This window comes from Oncorhynchus keta, chromosome 18 (assembly GCF_023373465.1).
Source record: "Oncorhynchus keta strain PuntledgeMale-10-30-2019 chromosome 18, Oket_V2, whole genome shotgun sequence".
Lineage (NCBI taxonomy): Eukaryota > Metazoa > Chordata > Actinopteri > Salmoniformes > Salmonidae > Oncorhynchus > Oncorhynchus keta.
In genome coordinates, this window is record NC_068438.1 from 41,047,242 (window position 1) to 41,073,457 (window position 26,216).

General features: G+C 46.4%; 1 protein-coding gene and 1 long non-coding RNA gene across 21 annotated transcripts in view; one reads left to right on the forward strand and one right to left on the reverse strand.

The window, feature by feature from the left end:
• Nucleotides 1–1,969: 1,969 nt before the first annotated feature.
• On the forward strand, nt 1,970–3,975 carry LOC127908807 (uncharacterized). 20 transcript variants are annotated; one of them, XR_008068541.1, is made up of 7 exons: nt 1,970–2,050; nt 2,090–2,293; nt 2,428–2,603; nt 2,646–2,687; nt 3,323–3,490; nt 3,530–3,697; nt 3,737–3,849. It is a non-coding gene; the product is annotated as an uncharacterized LOC127908807 (long non-coding RNA). The 20 variants fall into 20 exon arrangements; XR_008068523.1 differs by having other exon boundaries at nt 1,989–2,089; nt 2,174–2,385; XR_008068530.1 differs by having other exon boundaries at nt 1,989–2,089; nt 2,174–2,385; nt 3,656–3,697.
• The window catches only part of LOC118379646 (P2Y purinoceptor 3-like), a 29,456-nt gene continuing 7,084 nt past the window's right edge, over nt 3,845–26,216 (reverse strand). Inside the window, exons 2-3 of the mRNA XM_052468277.1 lie at nt 8,785–9,223; nt 3,845–8,547 (exon numbers count right to left, since the gene is read on the reverse strand). Of these exons, the coding sequence (XP_052324237.1) occupies nt 7,833–8,547; nt 8,785–9,206 (1,137 nt within the window). The 5' untranslated portion in view covers nt 9,207–9,223 and the 3' untranslated portion in view covers nt 3,845–7,832. The remainder of the gene's footprint in view (nt 8,548–8,784; nt 9,224–26,216) is intronic.

Below are 26,216 nucleotides of genomic sequence, written 5' to 3' on the forward strand. Positions count from 1 at the left end.
AAGGTCTACAGGTACCTGTTGTATTCAGCATTTCACTGTACGGTCTACAGGTACCTGTTATATTCAGCATTTCACTGTAAGGTCTACAGGTACCTGTTGTATTCAGCATTTCACTGTACGGTCTACAGGTACCTGTTGTATTCAGCATTTCACTGTACGGTCTACAGGTACCTGTTGTATTCATGTGACTAATAACATTTCATTTGAATAGCAAGTTTATTAAAGTGTCAACAGGCTCTTTAATTGGAGAGAAGGTCGGCAGAGGTAACTATGGACATGCATGTGTATGTATAAAACAGTACAACTAATAAATACATGCATTACACAAGTAATGAATTAAAACTAATTTATAACCAAAATATAATTAAGTTCTATCCATGTTATAAAAATAAGTTTAACTGTAAAAAATGATATAGTGACACAGAAACGTATCCAATGGAGCATTTAGAAATGAATGGTAAATAATGTAGTGCCATTTTGGAGTCACTTTTATTGTAAATAAGAATATAATATATTTCTAAACACTTCTACATTAACCAGGTACATTTTTTGGTTCAATACATTATTTACCATTAATTCATATCGGGCACAAGATAATCAAACACAACCAAAACAAACAGAAGATGCATCCAACGAGTTTGTAGAGTCACTACCGTGATGTAATCATTACGTACAAGGTATACGGGACCAAATACTAAACGTTAGGACTCATTTAATCCACATTTAAGTGAATTTGTCCCAATAATTTTGGTTCTCTAAAATGGGGAACTATGTACAAAAAGTGCTGTAATTTCTAAACGGTTCTTCCTGATATGGATTAAAATAACCTCAAATTAAAAGCTGTCAGTCTTCACTCTAACCTCCTAGTCATTGTATCATTTCAAATTCGACGTGCTGGAGAACAGAGCAATACAACAACTGCAACATTGCCAGTGTCCCAATACTTCTGGAGCTCACTGTATGTTGGCTCCTATCAGACATGTGCACACATATTAACCTTCATGTTATCACTTCATTAAGGACCTTAAGCTAAGGCCGAGGTTAAACACACACACACACACACACACACACACACACACACACACACACACACACACACACACACACACACACACACACACACACACACACACACACACACACACACACACAACATTCCCGGCAGATTTGGGAACAAAAACATCAGATGTCACACACATTTGACCAAAACAAGCCCGTGTTATTGCGCAATCCCATCGTCTGCAGCTGATACACAAAGGGACAGCACCAGATCTGTAAATCCAGGCCGATAGGTTTGGTTTGAGGAACTAGTCCTGTGATATTCTCTTGGAGACTTGTGTACTTACAAGGACACTATACCTTATTTTTTAATGGCAAAATAATAATATTGACATCATATTGACTAGTGCATTAGATCACAAAGCATCAGTGTCAATCTACATGTCAGGGACACAAGTCGTCCATATCAGTGCTTATTTCAAGACATAAAATATTTGTCTCTGACGTTCTCACTTTTAAAATGTCTAAATACCTATTAGATAGAAAAGGTACAGTACACACTGGGAATAGCACACCACAGCCAAAACAGATACAAGTCAATTTACAGTTTTTCTCGATTGCTTTCTCGATGCTGAGTAACCTGTACATTTGCTACATTTGGAAATGAAGCTTTTGGAAAATGGGTATTTTATTGTGCATGGACTCTTCCTTACATGTTCTGTCAGTGTGATATTTCAAAGGTCAGGTTTTTGACCAAAACAGCATATACATTAGTATTCCCTTATCCACTAATGTACGGGGTATTTATTACATTATTCCCTTATCCACTAATGTACGAGGTATTTATTACAGTAGTATTACAGTAGTATTCCCTTATCCACTAATGTACAGGGTATTTATTACAGTATTCCCATATCCACTAATGTACGAGGTATTTATTACAGTATTCCCTTATCCACTAATGTACGAGGTATTTATTACAGTAGTATTCCCTTATCCACTAATGTACGGGGTATTTATTACAGTATTCCCATATCCACTAATGTACGAGGTATTTATTACAGTATTCCCTTATCCACTAATGTACGAGGTATTTATTACAGTAGTATTCCCTTATCCACTAATGTACGAGGTATTTATTACAGTAGTATTCCCTTATCCACTAATGTACGAGGTATTTATTACAGTAGTATTCCCTTATCCACTAATGTACGGGGTATTTATTACAGTATTCCCATATCCACTAATGTACGAGGTATTTATTACAGTATTCCCTTATCCACTAATGTACGAGGTATTTATTACAGTAGTATTACAGTAGTATTCCCTTATCCACTAATGTACGGGGTATTTATTACAGTATTCCCATATCCACTAATGTACGAGGTATTTATTACATTAGTATTCCCTTATCCACTAATGTACGAGGTATTTATTACAGTAGTATTCCCTTATCCACTAATGTACGAGGTATTTATTACAGTAGTATTCCCTTATCCACTAATGTACGAGGTATTTATTACAGTAGTATTACAGTAGTATTCCCTTATCCACTAATGTACGGGGTATTTATTACAGTATTCCCATATCCACTAATGTACGAGGTATTTATTACAGTAGTATTCCCTTATCCACTAATGTACGAGGTATTTATTACAGTAGTATTCCCTTATCCACTAATGTACGAGGTATTTATTACAGTAGTATTCCCATATCCACTAATGTATGAGGTATTTATTACAGTAGTATTCCCTTATCCACTAATGTAAGAGGTATTTATGACAGTAGTATTCCCTTATCCACTAATGTACGAGGTATTTATTACAGTAGCATTACAGTAGTATTCCCTTATCCACTAATGTACGGGGTATTTATTACAGTATTCCCTTATCCACTAATGTACGAGGTATTTATTACAGTAGTATTCCCTTATCCACTAATGTACGAGGTATTTATTACAGTAGTATTCCCTTATCCACTAATGTAAGAGGTATTTATTACAGTAGTATTCCCTTATCCACTAATGTACGAGGTATTTATTACAGTAGTATTCCCATATCCACTAATGTACGAGGTATTTATTACAGTAGTATTCCCTTATCCACTAATGTAAGATGTATTTATTACAGTAGTATTCCCTTATCCACTAATGTACGAGGTATTTATTACAGTATTCCCTTATCCACTAATGTACAAGGTATTTATTACAGTAGTATTCCCTTATACACTAATGTAAGAGGTATTTATTACAGTAGTATTCCCATATCCACTAATGTACGAGGTATTTATTACAGTAGTATTCCCTTATCCACTAATGTACAAGGTATTTATTACAGTAGTATTCCCTTATCCACTAATGTAAGAGGTATTTATTACAGTAGTATTCCCATATCCACTAATGTACGAGGTATTTATTACAGTAGTATTCCCTTATCCACTAATGTAAGAGGTATTTATTACAGTAGTATTCCCTTATCCACTAATGTACGAGGTATTTATTACAGTATTCCCTTATCCACTAATGTACGAGGTATTTATTACAGTAGTATTCCCTTATCCACTAATGTAAGAGGTATTTATTACAGTAGTATTCCCATATCCACTAATGTACGAGGTATTTATTATCATAGTATTCCCTTATCCACTAATGTACGAGGTATTTATTACAGTAGTATTCCCTTATCCACTAATGTACGAGGTATTTATTACAGTATTCCCTTATCCTCTAATGTACGAGGTATTTATTACAGTAGTATTCCCTTATCCACTAATGTAAGAGGTATTTATTACAGTAGTATTACAGTAGTATTCCCTTATCCACTAATGTACGAGGTATTTATTACAGTAGTATTCCCTTATCCACTAATGTACGAGGTATTTATTACAGTAGTGTTTTGAAGTTCTCTCTCCAGGGTGTTCCTGAAAGGGTTATCTGGATAGTCAGTGCTGTGATTTTACAAAGTTCAAAATAATTGATCTGAAAACCTATTCTAAACATGTTGGTAGCAGTATTTTGAATAAATCCCCCAGTGTGTAACAAACAGTCATGTCGTCTGTTTTTGACAGTTTGTGTGTGTTGTCTGAGGGCAAAGTTTGAATTGGGACCCAGAAGTTAGATGTTTGTACTGTTGGGTGTGAGTTGTTCCAGGAATTGTGTCTGAAGATTTGAGAAAATGGTGAGTTGTTCCAGGAATTGTGTCTAAGCAATTGAGAAAGTGTAAAAGGGATAATCCGCCCCGAGAAATTAAACAGGTAAATTTCGTGAAAGCCTATGTTCCATCAGTGGATAAAAAAATGTTTCCCTCGTGATTTACATTTTAAGTGGTGCGTCTGCGAAACCAGGAAATCATGTAGGAACGCGTCATAGCTACATGGTTCTCATCACTGTATCAAGTACCATAATGCAATGTGTGTCTGTGGGAAACGTGGGAAAAAGGCAACGTCCTCTGCTCTCCTACATTGATCATGTAGTTTGTTTAGGTGTAGTTTGTTTAGCTAGCTAGCTATTTTGCATGCTGATATTGATTTGGCTATTGTGTGTAGTTACGTTTTCCTGATAGCCAGCCCAGAAAGAGCGCATCGCATTGTGGGTATTGTAGCGTAAATTGACTTGATCTGCAACAGATTTCCACAACAATTTCCAAACGTTGCTACCAACCTTGTTATAATGACAAAATGAAACGTGTTCACAAATATTGTTTTAACATATTTGTGTTATTTAAATACACCTCTGCTGTTTTCAACCAAGATCTCAGCGGTCACTGCCTCATTGCCTGCATCTGTAATGGGTCAGCGGTCAAACGATCTCCACTCATCACTGTCAAACGCTCCCTGAAACACTTCAGCAAGCAGGCCTTTCTAATCGACCTGGCCGGGTGTCCTGGAAGGATATTGATCTCTTCCCGTCAGTAGAGGATGCCTGTTTTTTTTTTTAAGCGCCTTCCTCACCATATTAAATAAGCATGCCCCATTCAAGAAATTTAGAACCAGGAACAGATATAGCTCTTGGTTCTCTCCAGACCTGACTGCCCTTAACCATCGCAAAAACATCCTATGGCATTCTGCATTCGCATCGAACAGCCCCCGTGATATGCAATTTTTCAGGGAAGCTAGAAACCAATATACACAGGCAGTTAGAAAATCCAAGGCTAGCTTTTTTCAAGCAGAAATTTGCTTCCTGCAACACAAACTCCAAAAAGTTCTGGGACACTAAAGTCCATGGAGAATAAGAACACCTCCTCCCAGCTGCCCACTGCACGCACTGAGGATAGGAAACACTGTCACCAACGATAATTGAGAATTTCAATAAGCATTTTTCTACGGCTGGCCATGCTTTCCACCTGGCTACCCCTACCCTGGTCAACAGCACTGCACCCCCCACAGGAACTTGCCCAAGCCTTCCCCATTTCTCCTTCTCCCAAATCCAGTCAGCTGATGTTCTGAAAGAGTGGCAAAATCTGGACTCCTACAAATCATCTGAGCTAGACAATCTGGACCCTTTCTTTCTAAAATTATCTGCCGAAATTGTTGCCACCCCTATTACTAGCCTGTTCAACCTCTCTTTCGTGTCGTCTGAGATTCCCAAAGATTGGAAAGCAGCTTTGTTCATCCCCCTCTTCAAAGGGGGGGACTCTCTTGACCCAAACTGCAACAGACCTATATCTATCCTACCATGCCTTTCTAAGGTCTTCGAAAGCCAAGTCAACAAACAGATTACCAACCATTTCGAATCCCACCATATCTTCTCCGATATGCAATCTGGTTTTATAGCTGGTCATGGGTGCACCTCAGCCACGCTCAAGGTCCTAAACGATATCTTAACCACCATCGATAAGAAACATTACTGTGCAGCCGTATTCATTGATCTGGCCAAGGCTTTCGACTCTGTCAATCACCACATCCTCATCGGCAGACTTGACAGCCTTGGTTTCTCAAATGATTGCCTCGCCTGGTTCACCAACTACTTCTCTGATAGAGTTCAGTGTATCAAATCGGAGGGTCTGTTGTTCCGGGCCCCTGGCAGTCTCTATGGGGGTGCCACAGGGTTCAATTCTTGGACCGACTCTCTTCTCTGTATACATCAATGATGTCGCTCTTGCTGCTGGTGAGTCTCTGATCAACTTCTACGCAGACGACACCATTCTGTATACTTCTGGCCCTTCTTTGGACACTGTGTTAACAACCCTCCAGACGAGCTTCAATGCCTCCTTCTGTGGCATCCAATTGCTTTTAAATACAAGTAAAACTAAATGCATGCTCTTCAACCGATCGCTGTCTGCACCTGCCCGCCTGTCCAACATCACTACTCTGGACGGCTCTGACTTAGAATACGTGGACAACTACAAATACCTAGGTGTCTGGTTAGACTGTAAACTCTCCTTCCAGACTCACATCAAACATCTCCAATCCAAAGTTAAATCTAGAATTGGCTTCCTATGTTGCAACAAAGCATCCTTCACTCATCTTGCCAAACATACCCTTGTAAAACTGACCTTCCTACCGATCCTCAACTTTGGCGATGTCATTTACAAAATAGCCTCCAATAACCTACTCAATATATTGGATGCAGTCTATCACAGTGCCATCCGTTTTGTCTCGAAAGCCCCATATACTACCCACCATTGCGACCTGTACGCTCTCGTTGACTGGCCCTCGCTTCATACTCGTCGCCAAACCCACTGGCTCCAGGTCATCTACAAGACCCTGCTAGGTAAAGTCCCCCCTTATCTCAGCTCGCTGGTCACCATAGCAGCACCCACCTGTAGCACACGCTCCAGCAGGTATATCTCTCTGGTCACCCCCAAAACCAATTCTTCCTTTGGCTGCCTCTCCTTCCAGTTCTCTGCTGCCAATGACTGGAACAAACTACAAACATCTCTGAAACTGGAAACACTTATCTCCCTCACTAGCTTTAAGCACCAGCTGTCAGAGCAGCTCACAGATTACTGCACCTGTATATAGCCCACCTCTAACTTACTACCTTATCTCACCTCATTTGCTCACATTGTATATAGACTTGTTTATACTGTATTATTGACTGTATGTTTGTTTTACTCCATGTGTAACTCTGTGTCGTTGTATCTGTCAAACTACTTTGCTTTATCTTGGCCAGGTCGCTATTGTAAATGAGAACTTATTCTCAACTTGCCTACCTGGTTAAATAAAGATGAAATAAACAATGCATTAAAACATGTAACACGGTTGATAACTGGAGTTAGTGGTTTGGGGTGGATTATCCCGCTAAGGCATCCTTTGCTACCATGCTGTGTTGTCATGTGTTGCTGCTATGCTATGTTGTCTTAGGTCTCTCTTTAAATAGTGTTGTGTTGTCTCTCTTGTCATGATGTGTGGTTTTGCCCTATATTTTTATATTCTTTTTTAAATGTTTAATCCCAAACCCGTCCCCGCAGGAGGCCATTTTCCTTTGGATAGGCTTGTAAATAGGAATTTGTTGTTAACTGACTTGCCTAGTTAAATAAAGGTTAAATAAAAAATAAATAAGGCCATGGGATATGTAGGTAATACACGCCACCTAGTGGCTCATATAGAAACAACTAGCAGTGTGCACGGACATACAGGATACATTGCATAATACTATGGCAACCAAAAGCAGTGTTATGGCTGACTACTTCATGCATTTTAGTATACAGTCACAAGCAGACACACTAGCAAACACACTGACTTGTTGCCATGCTGGCAGAGCAGAAGTCAATGAGGGTTCTGGATCGGTTCTAGCTACCCAGAACCCATGTATCTAGGTGTAACACAACTGTGGACTATGGTTGTTTTACATACTCCTTGGTTCCTTTGTCTCAAAGCGAGTTAACCCTTGATTAAACATGGGATCTAAATAATCTAGAGGTTTTCACTTCCTCACACCTTGGTTCTCTGTCTCTGAGAGTGGTGATCTTGGTAATCAATATTCTGGTGCTCCTGCGGAACCGTGGCTGTGTGAAGTAGAACAGTATAGGATCTAGAACACTGTTCATGCTGGCGAATGGCCTGGTGCACTTGTAGATCACTGAGAACAGGTTCCGTGTCGCACACGGAGCACCTGGTAAGGTTCGTACCAACAGGTACATGGTTTTAGTGAGGTGGAACGGCAGGAAGCTCACAGCAAACACCGTCACCACGATGACTATCATCTTCACCGCCTTGTCCCGTTTCTCCATTGAGGCTGCCATGGTAGCGCCCTGATAGGATGGCGGGCGGCAGAGGAGGCGACCCATGCGACAGTAGCATGCCACCACGCCCATAAAAGGCAACAGGAAGCCCAGGCAGGTCAGAGCCATCCCATAGGGGTAGTAGTCAGCCGAATGCTCTGGTCGACTCAGGTCGTAACAGACGGTGCGGTTGCGTTGTGTTCCTGTGGAGGCATAGTGGAACGTGGGGGCACAGAGGAGGGCGACCACCAGCCACACTCCCCCACAGACCACCCGTGCCAGCCTACGACCCCCCTGCTTGTGCCAGCCGGCCATAGGGTGGCAGATGCCCACGTAGCGCTGGAGGCTGATACAGGTCAGAAACAGGATACTGCCATGCAGGTTACTGTGGGAACAATAAATAACATCAATGATGTTATAATGACAGGGTTTTCTCTCTACAATCCACTCAAATATCTGTCCACAGAAAGGTAACATTCAGTATATGACTGATTAATATGACTGATTAATACATTCAGTATTATGACTGATTCCCTGTAGGACTAAGTATATGAGTTTGAGTATTTTAAGTAATCTATAGAACTATGATATGAATATGTCAGTTAATGAGTAGCTATGCTACCTGTAGAACTGAAAGCGAACCAGTTTGCAGGCCAGCTCTCCAAAGGGCCAGTAGTCATGACTGGCGTAGTTGTAGATGAGCAGAGGTAGTGACATCACATACAGGAAGTCAGCCGTGGCCAGATTGAGCATGTAGACGTTGCTCCGGGTCAGGTTGGGTCGTGACCTCCAGATCTTCAAGATGACCGCCCCATTCAGAGGCAGACCAATCAGGAAGACCACACTGTAGACGGCAGGAAGTAGGAAGCGTTTAAAATCCTCCTTATAGGTGCAGACTGGCCATGTGACATTGTTATCGCCCATGGCAATGAGGTATTCCTCCAAGTGGGGTTCTGTGTAATGTCCAGAGGAGGAACCTTCTGCTGTGAACATTCCAATGAGGAAAGGTTCCGTAGAGAACACTTCTAGAGAGGATATCGACATGGCAACAGCTTCACATTCTGAAACAGAAGAGAGGCCAGGATGAATCACATCAAAGTTGATAACCATGTAGTGCTGAGTGATTATTCGAAATGTTGTACTTTTTTGGTTATTAAACAACTAATTGACTGACATCGGTTCAATTACTTGAATTCCATGTATTATTTAGTTTTTGTGTGAGACCAACGCTCTAGAGAGAAATCAAATAATTCAAGAGAGAAATCAAGTTAAGAACTATGTGGGACGCTGGGCTAAAGGGAGTTGTAGTTTTCATTCTTGTTCAGTGCAGAAATGTGGTAAATAACTACAATGACCATAATCCATTGCACCTGTTCTTTCTGGGTCGGACAGAGATGGATACATTTTTACACTTGCTACACACAGACCCAGGGGCATTATACACCCTGGAAATCTGAGAGGGCACAAAGTACGTGAGGATGGCTGGGGGTGGGTGGCTAGGCTCCCTGTCCGTAAGTAGGAGAATTTCACATTTTCAAACACCTGAAACACCCCTTTCCTGCAATCTAGAGCCATAATCATTATGCTTAGCTAATTCTATGTCAAATACATTTTACCTCTTGAGCTGTCTGTATCCTCCTGACTGGTGGTTATTTTGTTAAAGAAACATAATATGTGAGAATGCTGTTCATTGACTACAGCTCAGCGTTCAACACCATAGTTACCTCAAAGCTCATCACTAAGCTAAGGACCCTGGGACTAAACACCTCCCTCTGCAACTGGATCCTGGACTTCCTGACGGGCCGCCTCCAGGTGGTAAGGGTAGGCAGCAACACATCTGCCACGCTGATCCTCAACACAGGTGTCCCTCAGAGGTGGGTGCTTATTCCCCTCCTGTATTCCCTGTTCACACACGACTGCGTGGCCAAACACGACTCCAACACCATCATTTGCCGACAACACAACGGTGGTAGGCCTGATCACCGACAATGATGAGACAGCCTATAGGAAGGAGGTCAGAGACCTGGCAGTGTGGTGCCAGACAACAACCTCTACCTCAACGTGAGCAAGACAAAGGAGCTGATTGTGGACTACAGGAAAAGGAGGGCCAAACACACCCCCATTCACATTGAGGGGGTTGTAGTGGAGCGGGTTGAGAGCTTCAAGTTCCTTGGTGTCCACATCACCAACAAACTATCATGGTCCAACGCACCAAGACAGTCTTGAAGAGGGAACAACAAAGCCTATTCCCCCTCAAGAGACTGAAAAGAATTGGCATGGGTCCTCAGATCCTCAAAAATTTCTACAGCTGCACCATCGAGAGCATCCTGACCAGTTGCATCACCACCTAGTATGGCAACTGCAACGGCACTCGACCGCAAGGTGCTACAGAGGGTAGTGCGTACGTCCCAGTATAGCACTGGTGCCAAGCTTCCTGCCTTCCAAGACTTTGATACCAGGTGGTGTCAGAGGAAGGCCCTAAAAATTGTCAGACTCCAGCCACCCAAGTCATAGACTTGTTCTCTCTGCTACCGCACGGAAAGCGGTGTCAAGTCTAGGTCCAAAAGGCTTCTTAACAGCTTCTACCCCCAAGCCATAAGACTCCTGAACAGCTAATGTCTATCCAGACTATTTGCATTGCCCCCCTTTCTTATGCTGTTGTTACTCGCTGCTTATTATCTATGCAGAGAAACTTTACCCCTTTACCTACATGTACACATGACCTCAATTACCTCGACTAACCCGTACCCCCACACATTGACTCGGTACCCCCTGTGTATAGCCTCCACATTGACTCGGTACCCCCTGTGTATAGCCTCCACATTGACTCGGTACCCCCTGTATATAGCCTCCACATTGACTCGGTACCCCCTGTATATAGCCTCCACATTGACTCGGTACCCCCTGTATATAGCCTCCACATTGACTCGGTACCCCCTGTGTATAGCCTCCACATTGACTCGGTACCCCCTGTATATAGCCTCCACATTGACTCGGTACCCCCTGTATATAGCCTCCACATTGACTCGGTACCCCCTGTATATAGCCTCCACATTGACTCGGTACCCCCTGTATATAGCCTCCACATTGACTCGGTACCCCTGTATATAGCCTCCACATTGACTTGGTACACCCTGTATATAGCCTCCACATTGACTCGGTACCCCTGTGTATAGCCTCTACATTGACTCGGTACCCCTGTATATAGCCTCCACATTGACTCGGTACCCCCTGTGTATAGCCTCCACATTGACTCGGTACACCCTGTATATAGCCTCCACATTGACTCGGTACCCCCTGTATATAGCCTCCACATTGACTCGGTACACCCTGTATATAGCCTCCACATTGACTCGGTACCCCCTGTATATAGCCTCCACATTGACTCGGTACCCCCTGTATATAGCCTCCACATTGACTCGGTACACCCTGTATATAGCCTCCACATTGACTCGGTACCCTGTATATAGCCTCCACATTGACTCGGTACACCCTGTATATAGCCTCCACATTGACTCGGTACCCCCTGTATATAGCCTCCACATTGACTCGGTACACCCTGTATATAGCCTGCACATTGACTCGGTACACCCTGTATATAGCCTCCACATTGACTCGGTACCCCCTGTATATAGCCTCCACATTGACTCGGTACCCCCTGTATATAGCCTCCACATTGACTCGGTACACCCTGTATATAGCCTCCACATTGACTCGGTACCCCCTGTATATAGCCTCCACATTGACTCGGTACCCCCTGTATATAGCCTCCACATTGACTCGGTACACCCTGTATATAGCCTCCACATTGACTCGGTACCCCCTGTATATAGCCTCCACATTGACTCGGTACCCCCTGTATATAGCCTCCACATTGACTCGGTACACCCTGTATATAGCCTCCACATTGACTCGGTACCCCCTGTATATAGCCTCCACATTGACTCGGTACCCCCTGTATATAGCCTCCACATTGACTCGGTACCCCCTGTATATAGCCTCCACATTGACTCGGTACCCCCTGTATATAGCCTCCAAATTGACTCGGTACACCCTGTATATAGCCTCCACATTGACTCGGTACCCCCTGTATATAGCCTCCACATTGACTCGGTACACCCTGTATATAGCCTCCACATTGACTCGGTACCCCTGTATATAGCCTCCACATTGACTCGGTACACCCTGTATATAGCCTCCACATTGACTTGGTACCCCCTGTATATAGCCTCCACATTGACTCGGTACCCCCTGTATATAGCCTCCACATTGACTCGGTACACCCTGTATATAGCCTCCACATTGACTCGGTACACCCTGTATATAGCCTCCACATTGACTCGGTACCCCCTGTATATAGCCTCCACATTGACTCGGTACCCCCTGTATATAGCCTCCACATTGACTCGGTACCCCCTGTATATAGCCTCCACATTGACTCGGTACCCCCTGTATATAGCCTCCACATTGACTCGGTACACCCTGTATATAGCCTCCACATTGACTCGGTACCCCCTGTATATAGCCTCCACATTGACTCGGTACCCCCTGTATATAGCCTCCACATTGACTCGGTACCCCCTGTATATAGCCTCCACATTGACTCGGTACCCCCTGTATATAGCCTCCACATTGACTCGGTACACCCTGTATATAGCCTCCACATTGACTCGGTACCCCCTGTATATAGCCTCCACATTGACTCGGTACCCCCTGTATATAGCCTCCACATTGACTCGGTACCCCCTGTATATAGCCTCCACATTGACTCGGTACCCCCTGTATATAGCCTCCACATTGACTCGGTACCCCCTGTATATAGCCTCCACATTGACTCGGTACCCCTGTATATAGCCTCCACATTGACTCGGTACACCCTGTATATAGCCTCCACATTGACTCGGTACCCCCTGTATATAGCCTCCACATTGACTCGGTACCCCCTGTATATAGCCTCCACATTGACTCGGTACCCCCTGTATATAGCCTCCACATTGACTCGGTACCCCCTGTATATAGCCTCCACATTGACTCGGTACCCCCTGTATATAGCCTCCACATTGACTCGGTACCCCCTGTATATAGCCTCCACATTGACTCGGTACACCCTGTATATAGCCTCCACATTGACTCGGTACCCCCTGTATATAGCCTCCACATTGACTCGGTACCCCCTGTATATAGCCTCCACATTGACTCGGTACCCCCTGTATATAGCCTCCACATTGACTCGGTACCCCTGTATATAGCCTCCACATTGACTCGGTACCCCCTGTATATAGCCTCCACATTGACTCGGTACACCCTGTATATAGCCTCCACATTGACTCGGTACCCCCTGTATATAGCCTCCACATTGACTCGGTACCCCCTGTATATAGCCTCCACATTGACTCGGTACCCCCTGTATATAGCCTCCACATTGACTCGGTACACCCTGTATATAGCCTCCACATTGACTCGGTACCCCTGTATATAGCCTCCACATTGACTCGGTACCCCCTGTATATAGCCTCCACATTGACTCGGTACCCCCTGTATATAGCCTCCACATTGACTCGGTACCCCCTGTATATAGCCTCCACATTGACTCGGTACACCCTGTATATAGCCTCCACATTGACTCGGTACACCCTGTATATAGCCTCCACATTGACTCGGTACACCCTGTATATAGCCTCCACATTGACTCGGTACACCCTGTATATAGCCTCCACATTGACTCGGTACACCCTGTATATAGCCTCGTTATTGTTATTTTATTGTGTTATTTTTTTTCAATAATAAAAAAAATGAGTGTATATATTTAGGCTTTTCTTGCTATGCATTGTTGGTTAAGGGCTTGTAAGTAAGCATTTTAATTTTAACAAATAAAAATTGATTTGATAATATGCTTCTCTGCAACTCTGCTAAAATCTGGGTAAGATTGAAAGGAATGTGAGTCTTAAGCAGTACATTTAGTAAATGTTTGAATATTAGTAAATGTTTGAATATTTTTTTAACTGAACAGACCTCAAAAAGCACTAATAGCTCAGCACTACAACCCCGCTCAGCACTACAACCCCGCTCAGCACTACAACCCCGCTCAGCACTACAACCCCGCTCAACACTACAACCCCGCTCAGCACTACAACCCCGCTCAGCACTACAACCCCGCTCAGCACTACAACCCCGCTCAGCACTACAACCCCGCTCAGCACTACAACCCCGCTCAGCACTACAACCCCGCTCAGCACTACAACCCCGCTCAGCACTACAACCCCGCTCAGCACTACAACCCCGCTCAGCACTACAACCCCGCTCAGGACTACAACCCCGCTCAGCACTACAACCCCGCTCAGGACTACAACCCCGCTCAGCACTACAACCCCGCTCAGCACTACAACCCCACTCAGCACTACAACCCCACTCACAGCACTACAACCCCTCTCAGCACTACAACCCCGCTCAGCACTACAACCCCGCTCAGCACTACAACCCCGCTCAGCACTACAACCCCGCTCAGCACTACAACCCCGCTCAGCACTACAACCCCGCTCAGCACTACAACCCCGCTCAACACTACAACCCCGCTCAGCACTACAACCCCGCTCAGCACTACAACCCCGCTCAGCACTACAACCCCGCTCAGCACTACAACCCCGCTCAACACTACAACCCCGCTCAGCACTACAACCCCGCTCAGCACTACAACCCCGCTCAGCACTACAACCCCGCTCAGCACTACAACCCCGCTCAGCACTACAACCCCGCTCAGCACTACAACCCCGCTCAACACTACAACCCCGCTCAGCACTACAACCCCGCTCAGGACTACAACCCCGCTCAGCACTACAACCCCGCTCAGCACTACAACCCCACTCAGCACTACAACCCCACTCACAGCACTACAACCCCGCTCAGCACTACAACCCCGCTCAGCACTACAACCCCGCTCAGCACTACAACCCCGCTCAGGACTACAACCCCGCTCAGCACTACAACCCCGCTCAGCACTACAACCCCGCTCAGCACTACAACCCCGCTCAGCACTACAACCCCGCTCAGGACTACAACCCCGCTCAGCACTACAACCCCGCTCAGGACTACAACCCCGCTCAGCACTACAACCCCGCTCAGCACTACAACCCCACTCAGCACTACAACCCCACTCACAGCACTACAACCCCGCTCAGCACTACAACCCCGCTCAGCACTACAACCCCGCTCAGCACTACAACCCCGCTCAGGACTACATTTACATTTACATTTAAGTCATTTAGCAGACGCTCTTATCCAGAGCGACTTACAAATTGGTGCATACACCTTATGACAACCAGTGGAACAGCCACTTGCATCTAAATCTTGTTGGGGGGGAGAAGGATTACCTACCCTTACTTACCCTATCCTAGGTATTCCTTGAAGAGGTGGGGTTTCAGGTGTCTCCGGAAGGTGGTGATTGACTCCGCTGTCCTGGCGTCGTGAGGGAGTTTGTTCCACCATTGGGGGCCAGAGCAGCGAACAGTTTTGACTGGGCTGAGCGGGAACTGTACTTCCTCAGTGGTAGGGAGGCGAGCAGGCCAGAGGTGGATGAACGCAGTGCCCTTGTTTGGGTGTAGGGCCTGATCAGAGCCTGGAGGTACTGAGGTGCCGTTCCCCTCACAGCTCCGTAGGCGAGCACCATGGTCTTGTAGCGGATGCGAGCTTCAACTGGAAGCCAGTGGAGAGAGCGGAGGAGCGGGGTGACGTGAGAGAACTTGGGAAGGTTGAACACCAGACGGGCTGCGGCGTTCTGGATGAGTTGTAGGGGTTTAATGGCACAGGCAGGGAGCCCAGCCAACAGCGAGTTGCAGTAATCAAGACGGGAGATGACAAGTGCCTGGATTAGGACCTGCGCCGCTTCCTGTGTGAGGCAGGGTCGTACTCTGCGGATGTTGTAGAGCATGAACCTACAGGAACGGGACACCGCCTTGATGTTAGTTGAGAACGTCAGGGTGTTGTCCAGGATCACGCCAAGGTTCTTAGCGCTCTGGGAGGAGGACACAATGGAGTTGTCAACCGTGATGGCGAGATCATGGAACGGGCAGTCCTTCCCCGGGAGGAAGAGGAGCTCCGTCTTGCTGAGGTTCAGCTTGAGGTGGTGATCCGTCATCCACACTGATATGTCTGCCAGACATGCAGAGATGCGATTCGCCACCTGGTCATCAGAAGGGGGAAAGGAGAAGATTAATTGTGTGTCGTCTGCATAGCAATGATAGGAGAGACCATGTGAGGTTATGACAGAGCCAAGTGACTTGGTGTATAGCGAGAATAAGAGAGGGCCTAGAACAGAGCCCTGGGGGACACCAGTGGTGAGAGCGCGTGGTGAGGAGACAGATTCTCGCCACGCCACCTGGTAGGAGCGACCTGTCAGGTAGGACGCAATCCAAGCGTGGGCCGCGCCGGAGATGCCCAACTCGGAGAGGGTGGAGAGGAGGATCTGATGGTTCACAGTATCGAAGGCAGCCGATAGGTCTAGAAGGATGAGAGCAGAGGAGAGAGAGTTAGCTTTAGCAGTGCGGAGCGCCTCCGTGATACAGAGAAGAGCAGTCTCAGTTGAATGACTAGTCTTGAAACCTGACTGGTTTGGATCAAGAAGGTCATTCTGAGAGAGATAGCGGTAGAGCTGGCCAAGGACGGCACGCTCAAGAGTTTTGGAGAGAAAAGAGAGAAGGGATACTGGTCTGTAGTTGTTGACATCGGAGGGATCGAGTGTAGGTTTTTTCAGAAGGGGTGCAACTCTCGCTCTCTTGAAGACGGGAGGGACGTAGCCAGCGGTCAGGGATGAGTTGATGAGCGAGGTGAGGTAAGGGAGAAGGTCTCCGGAAATGGTCTGGAGAAGAGAGGAGGGGATAGGGTCAGCGGGCAGGTTGTTGGGCGGCCGGCCGTCACAAGACGCGAGATTTCATCTGGAGAGAGAGGGGAGAAAGAGGTCAGAGCATAGGGTAGGGCAGTGTGAGCAGAACCAGCGGTGTCGTTTGACTTAGCAAACGAGGATCGGATGTCATCGACCTTCTTTTCAAAATGGTTGACGAAGTCATCTGCAGAGAGGGAGGAGGGAGGGGGGGAGGATTCAGGAGGGAGGAGAAGGTGGCAAAGAGCTTCCTAGGGTTAGAGGCAGATGCTTGGAACTTAGAATGGTAGAAAGTGGCTTTAGCAGCAGAGACAGAGGAGGAAAATGTAGAGAGGAGGGAGTGAAAGGATGCCAGGTCCGCAGGGAGGCGAGTTTTCCTCCATTTCCGCTCGGCTGCCCGGAGCCCTGTTCTGTGAGCTCGCAGTGAGTCGTCGAGCCACGGAGCGGGAGGGGAGGACCGAGCCGGCCTGGAGGATAGGGGACATAGGGAGTCAAAGGATGCAGTAAGGGAGGAGAGGAGGGTTGAGGAGGCAGAATCAGGAGATAGGTTGGAGAAAGTTTGAGCAGAGGGAAGAGAAGATAGGATGGAAGAGGAGAGAGTAGCGGGGGAGAGAGAGCGAAGGTTGGGACGGCGCGATACCATCCGAGTAGGGGCAGTGTGGGAAGTGTTGGATGAGAGCGAGAGGGAAAAGGATACAAGGTAGTGGTCGGAGACTTGGAGGGGAGTTGCAATGAGGTTAGTGGAAGAACAGCATCTAGTAAAGATGAGGTCAAGCGTATTGCCTGCCTTGTGAGTAGGGGGAAGGTGAGAGGGTGAGGTCAAAAGAGGAGAGGAGTGGAAAGAAGGAGGCAGAGAGGAATGAGTCAAAGGTAGACGTGGGGAGGTTAAAGTCGCCCAGAACTGTGAGAGGTGAGCCGTCCTCAGGAAAGGAGCTTATCAAGGCATCAAGCTCATTGATGAACTCTCCAAGGGAACCTGGAGGGCGATAAATGATAAGGATGTTAAGCTTGAAAGGGCTGGTAACTGTGACAGCATGGAATTCAAAGGAGGCAATAGACAGATGGGTAAGGGAGAAAGAGAGAAAGACCACTTGGGAGAGATGAGGATCCCGGTGCCACCACCCCGCTGACCAGAAGCTCTCGGGGTGTGCGAGAACACGTGGGCGGACGAGGAGAGAGCAGTAGGAGTAGCAGTGTTATCTGTGGTGATCCATGTTTCCGTCAGTGCCAAGAAGTCAAGGGACTGGAGGGAGGCATAGGCTGAGATGAACTCTGCCTTGTTGGCCGCAGATTGGCAGTTCCAGAGGCTACCGGAGACCTGGAACTCCACGTGGGTCGTACGCGCTGGGACCACCAGGTTAGGGTGGTCGCGGCCACGCGGTGTGGAGCGTTTGTATGGTCTGTGCAGAGAGGAGAGAACAGGGATAGACAGACACATAGTTGACAGGCTACAGAAAAGGCTACGCTAATGCAAGGAAATTGGAATGACAAGCGGACTACACGTCTCGAATGTTCAGAAAGTTAGGCTTACGTAGCAAGAATCTTATTGACTAAAATGATTAAAATGATACAGTACTGCTAAAGTAGGCTAGCTGGCAGTAGCTGCGTTGTTGACACTACACTAATCAAGTCGTTCCGTTGAGTGTAATAATTTCTACAGTGCTGCTATTCGGGGCTAGCTGGCTAGCTAGCAGTGTTGTTTACGTTACGTTGAGTTAAAAGAACGACAATAGCTGGCTAGCGAACCTCAGTGAATTAAGATAATCACTCCAAGGCTACACACACTAAACTACACAATTATCTTGGAAACAAAGACAGCTATGTAGCTAGCTAACACTGAACTAATCAAGTCGTACAGTTGAGTGAATAGCACTACAGTGATGCTAATCTGTGTGCGTTAGCTAGCGTTGCTAGCTCCTGGGCGAATAGCAGTGAAGGCTACGTTAGGGCGACGAAATACGAAATACGATAATTATGCAATTATCTCTGATACAAGGACGGCTATGTAGCTAGCTAAGAAGAATGGCTAAGATTATGTAGCTAGCTAACAGTAAACTAATCAAGTCGTACAGTTGAGTGAATAGCACTACAGTGATGCTAATCTGTGTGCGTTAGCCCGCTCAGCACTACAACCCCGCTCAGCACTACAACCCCGCTCAGCACTACAACCCCGCTCAGCACTACAACCCCGCTCAGCACTACAACCCCGCTCAGCACTACAACCCCGCTCAGCACTACAACCCCGCTCAGCACTACAACCCCGCTCAGCACTACAACCCCGCTCAGCACTACAACCCCGCTCAGCACTACAACCCCGCTCAGCACTACAACCCCGCTCAGCACTACAACCCCGCTCAGCACTACAACCCCGCTCAGCACTACAACCCCGCTCAACACTACAACCCCGCTCAACACTACAACCCCGCTCAGCACTACAACCCCGCTCAGCACTACAACCCCGCTCAACACTACAACCCCGCTCAGCACTACAACCCCGCTCAGCACTACAACCCCGCTCAGCACTACAACCCCGCTCAGCACTGCAACCCCGCTCAGCACTGCAACCCCGCTCAGCACTGCAACCCCGCTCAGCACTGCAACCCCACTCAGCACTGCAACCCCGCTCAGCACTACAACCCCACTCAGCACTACAACCCCACTCAGCACTACAACCCCGCTCAGCACTACAACCCCACTCAGCACTACAACCCCGCTCAGCACTACAACCCCACTCAGCACTACAACCCCGCTCAGCACTACAACCCCGCTCAGCACTACAACCCCGCTCAGCACTACAACCCCGCTCAGCACTACAACCCCACTCAGCACTACAACCCCACTCAGCACTACAACCCCACTCAGCACTACAACCCCACTCAACACTACAACCCCGCTCAACACTACAACCCCGCTCAGCACTACAACCCCGCTCAGCACTACAACCCCGCTCAACACTACAACCCCGCTCAGCACTACAACCCCGCTCAGCACTACAACCCCGCTCAGCACTACAACCCCGCTCAGCACTACAACCCCGCTCAGCACTACAACCCCGCTCAGCACTACAACCCCACTCAGCACTACAACCCCGCTCAGCACTACAACCCCGCTCAGCACTACAACCCCACTCAGCACTACAACCCCGCTCAGCACTACAACCCCACTCAGCACTACAACCCCGCTCAGCACTACAACCCCACTCAGCACTACAACCCCGCTCAGCACTACAACCCCACTCAGCACTACAACCCCTCTCAGCACTATTTCCCCCTCTTCTAAAGACTGTCCTCTTCATCTCAGTCTACCAGTACTCTCCACCAGGTGAGGTAGGAGAATATGGTGTTTTCATAGTAACTCACTTGGTTTAACTATCTCTAAATTCTGTCTGTGTGCTATGGGACCATCCATGCTTACAACATGCATGTCTGTGAGTCGCTTTGGATAAAGTGTCTGCTAAATTGTATGTATATATTAGTGTACTGGTCCAAACCTGAGGACCAAACGCAGCCAAAAGTACAGTATTTTAGCAGTGGGAATGCCTGTCTCTCCGTCAGCCTCCTACTACCCACTCAGCGGTTGGACGTCTGTGGTTCAAGCTGTTGTATCATCATCATCATCATCAATCTCTTATCCTCATCATCATCATCATCAGTTTCTTATCCTAGCTCCTTCATCATCAATCTCTTATCCTTGCCCCTTAATCATCAACATCAGTCCCTTATCCTCTTCATCATCACCAGTCTCTTATCCTAGCCCCATTCATCATCATCATCATCATCATCATCAATCTCTTATCATAGCCCCTTCATCATCAACATCAATCTCTTATCCTAGCCCCTTCATCATCAACAGTCTCTTAGCCTAGCCCCTTCATCATCAATCTCTTATCCTAGCCCCTTCATCATCAACAGTCTCTTATCCTAGCCCCTTTATCATCAATCTCTTGTCCTAGCCCCTTCATCAATCTCTTGTCCTAGCCCCTTCATCAATCTCTTGTCCTAGCCCCTTCATCAATCTCTTGTCCTAGCCCCTTCATCATCAATCTCTTGTCCTAGCCCCTTCATCAATCTCTTGTCCTAGCCCCTTCATCAATCTCTTGTCCTAGCCCCTTCATCATCACTCTTGTCCTAGCCCCTTCATCAATCTCTTGTCCTAGCCCCTTCATCAATCTCTTATCCTAGCCCCTTCATCAATCTCTTGTCCTAGCCCCTTCATCATCAATCTCTTGTCCTAGCCCCTTCATCAATCTCTTGTCCTAGCCCCTTCATCAATCTCTTGTCCTAGCCCCTTCATCATCACTCTTGTCCTAGCCCCTTCATCAATCTCTTGTCCTAGCCCCTTCATCAATCTCTTATCCTAGCCCCTTCATCAATCTCTTGTCCTAGCCCCTTCATCAATCTCTTGTCCTAGCCCCTTCATCATCAGCAGTCTCTTAGCCTAGCCCCTTCATCATCAATCTCTTATCCTAGCCCCTTCATCATCAACAGTCTCTTATCCTAGCCCCTTCATCATCAATCTCTTGTCCTAGCCCCTTCATCAATCTCTTGTCCTAGCCCCTTCATCAATCTCTTGTCCTAGCCCCTTCATCTTCAACATCAGTCTCTTATCCTAGCCCCTTCATCAATCTCTTATCCTAGCCCCTTCATCATCAATCTCTTGTCCTAGCCCCTTCATCAATCTCTTGTCCTAGCCCCTTCATCAATCTCTTGTCCTAGCCCCTTCATCAATCTCTTGTCCTAGCCCCTTCATCATCACTCTTGTCCTAGCCCCTTCATCAATCTCTTGTCCTAGCCCCTTCATCAATCTCTTATCCTAGCCCCTTCATCAATCTCTTGTCCTAGCCCCTTCATCAATCTCTTGTCCTAGCCCCTTCATCATCAATCTCTTATCCTAGCCCCTTCATCAATCTCTTGTCCTAGCCCCTTCATCAATCTCTTGTCCAAGCCCCTTCATCAATCTCTTATCCTAGCCCCTTCATTTTCAACATCAGTCTCTTATCCTAGCCCCTTCATCAATCTCTTATCCTAGCCCCTTCATCATCAATCTCTTATCCTAGCCCCTTCATCAATCTCTTATCCTAGCCCCTTCATCATCAACATCAGTTTCTTATCCTAGCTCCTTCATCATCAATCTCTTATCCTAGCCCCTTCATCATCAATCTCTTATCCTAGCCCCTTCATCATCAACATCATGATCATAACTATCCGTCACGTCTCGCCGTCCAAGCCACACGTCGGAGAGTATTAGATCGGTAGAGCTGACTTCCAAAGCCAATCTCCAACACATACTAGCACTCTATTGTCTGAACAGTGACGCATGGTTTCACAACACTTCATACCAGGAATGACTAAGTGAAGGGGAAGGAAAGGGAGTGCCAATATGCCATATCACTGTGTGTTTGTGTGTGTAAGATGGCTGAAGTACCCGTTTCCTGGCAGCTGATTAACCTCCCCCTTTCTCTCCCCCATCTACCTTCTCCCCCCTCTCTCTTTCTCTCCACACCATTCTCTCTCCCTCGCACTCTGTGAATGTGTGTGATGTGTGTGTCATCACCAGCACCCTAAAGGGCTGCCATGGCCTTTAGGTGAAGTGTTTACACAAAGCCTCTAATTTTAATGGAAACATCCCTGGTGTGAGCATTTGTAATAAAAAGCTCCATCAGTTCCCAGCTAAAGTGTGTGTGTTTCGGTGACTTCTCCTTCCAGCTCTCCTGTACCCCACCAGACGTGCCACCAGGGGTCTTTTCACAGTCCCCAGGTCCAGAGCAAATTCAAGGAAACGTACAGCATTATACAGAGCCGTGTCTGGAGCTCGTTTCCATATTATATAGTGCAAGTGGACAGAAAACCTGGTTTCAAAAAACAAATAAAGCAACACCTCACGGCACAACGCCTTTCCCCCATGTGACCTACTGGTTGTGTGTATGTACTGACATGTGACCTACTGGTTGTGTGTATGTACTGACATGTGACCTACTGGTTGTGTGTATGGACTGACATGTGACCTACTGGTTGTGTGTATGTACTGACATGTGACCTACTGGTTGTGTGTATGTACTGACATGTGACCTACTGGTTGTGTGTATGTACTGACATGTGACCTACTGGTTGTGTGTATGGACTGACATGTGACCTACTGGTTGTGTGTATGTACTGACATGTGACCTACTGGTTGTGTGTATGGACTGACATGTGACCTACTGGTTGTGTGTATGTACTGACATGTGACCTACTGGTTGTGTGTATGGACTGACATGTGACCTACTGGTTGTGTGTATGTACTGACATGTGACCTACTGGTTGTGTGTATGTACTGACATGTGACCTACTGGTTGTGTGTATGTACTGACATGTGACCTACTGGTTGTGTGTATGGACTGACATGTGACCTACTGGTTGTGTGTATGGACTGACATGTGACCTACTGGTTGTGTGTATGTACTGACATGTGACCTACTGGTTGTGTGTATGGACTGACATGTGACCTACTGGTTGTGTGTATGTACTGACATGTGACCTACTGGTTGTGTGTATGGACTGACATGTGACCTACTGGTTGTGTGTATGTACTGACATGTGACCTACTGGTTGTGTGTATGTACTGACATGTGACCTACTGGTTGTGTGTATGGACTGACATGTGACCTACTGGTTGTGTGTATGTACTGACATGTGACCTACTGGTTGTGTGTATGTACTGACATGTGACCTACTGGTTGTGTGTATGTACTGACATGTGACCTACTGGTTGTGTGTATGGACTGACATGTGACCTACTGGTTGTGTGTATGTACTGACATGTGACCTACTGGTTGTGTGTATGGACTGACATGTGACCTACTGGTTGTGTGTATGGACTGACATGTGACCTACTGGTTGTGTGTATGGACTGACATGTGACCTACTGGTTGTGTGTATGGACTGACATGTGACCTACTGGTTGTGTGTATGGACTGACATGTGACCTACTGGTTGTGTGTATGTACTGACATGTGACCTACTGGTTGTGTGTATGGACTGACATGTGACCTACTGGTTGTGTGTATGTACTGACATGTGACCTACTGGTTGTGTGTATGGACTGACATGTGACCTACTGGTTGTGTGTATGGACTGACATGTGACCTACTGGTTGTGTGTATGGACTGACATGTGACCTACTGGTTGTGTGTATGTACTGACATGTGACCTACTGGTTGTGTGTATGTACTGACATGTGACCTACTGGTTGTGTGTATGGACTGACATGTGACCTACTGGTTGTGTGTATGTACTGACATGTGACCTACTGGTTGTGTGTATGTACTGACATGTGACCTACTGGTTGTGTGTATGGACTGACATGTGACCTACTGGTTGTGTGTATGGACAGACATGTGACCTACTGGTTGTGTGTATGGACTGACATGTGACCTACTGGTTGTGTGTATGGACTGACATGTGACCTACTGGTTGTGTGCATGGACTGACATGTGACCTACTGGTTGTGTGTATGTACTGACATGTGACCTACTGGTTGTGTGTATGGACTGACATGTATGTGGAGCTGATAGATGCACACACACTGTACATGTTAATGTAAAGTATTTTGCCTGTAATGTATTTCTCGTTATGCGTCAGACCCCTGTAAGTCAAGCTGTCGCCAAGCTCATGGGGATTCTAATCAATCAAGTTTAAGCCTTAGTTCAGGTGTTAACTTCAAACTCTTAAGGTTAGTCATTAACTCTGAAAGGGTAAAGTAAGGATCAATGTTTGGGACAAGCTTACATTTAAAAAAAAAATTTTTTTTAACTTTCTATTGCTGGATTCAAAGTTGCAACCTTTGGAATCCAAGGCTTACGCCCGAGCAAAACCCAAACCTACTTGAAGGTAACATCACACATCATCATCTCCCGACATCCTCAGAGATGGATGGACATCGAATACTGACTTGTACCCCAGTTGACCTGGCTGGAATTCTCAGCAATCAGGGACAGGTGCAAACTCACATACAGTAGTAGCTGACACACACACACACACACACACACACACACACACACACACACACACACACACACACACACACACACACACACACACACACACACACACACACACACACACACACACACAGCTGGGCAATGAGGGAGAGTTCTTCACATCACGTGTGTGTGTGCATGCCAAGATTACATGCTATGGCACAGGCAGTGTAACACACTTATTTATAAACCACATGATCACATGACCCGAACCAGACACATCAGATAGAGCAGGCTAATGATATCATGTTGAACTTTCTCATGCACAGTGATTATACACACACACACACACATACGCTGCTGTAGGTTGCACACAAACACACACACACACACCCCTTCCTTCCAGTCAAGTTTCATTACCATCCCTCAACCACGGTCATTAGATTGTAGGAGAGAAAGCAGAGCCTGTTGAATTGAATGACACACACACACACACACACACACACACACACACACACACACACACACACACACACACACACACACACACACACACACACACACACACACACACACACACACACACACACACACAACATTTAAAGCCAAGGCCATATGTCATTCATTTAATTGAAATCAAATCACTCTGGAGACAGACATTGCAGCAATAGAAACAGACCCCATCAATCAATCGCAAGACAGTCAAGGTATAACTCTAAAATATACACGTGACATATGGGAAAAGTGGAAGATGCCAGGGTTTATTTTCAACCCAAATCTGACCCTCTCCTAACCCAGCGGGGACACCTCGCTTCCAGATTACTGTATGCTACAGTGGGTCAATATTACAACAACAAACATTATCCACCATTACAGATCAGTCTTCAGAGCTGGCTTCTCCCCCCAGGGTGACACAGTTAGGGAACAGTTAGGAGAACGTGGAGTAACTGGAAAGAGGCTAAATGCAGATTTGATGCAGACGGAGGCAGTACTTTGCCTGAGTGTCCTGGGACACAGGTCTGCTCTGCTAAGTGCAGCATCAAGCTATAATGACTATCTGATGTTATGACGAGTAGACCAGCTTATTCAGCATGTAGCTCAATATCAATTCTTCAAACAACTTATTTTTGTCTCCGAAACCTTCAGTCTTACAGCTACGGATTTTCAGTTACACCCAAAAGGAGATCCTACAGTGGCATTTAGGCACTTAAAAAAGACCCACTCT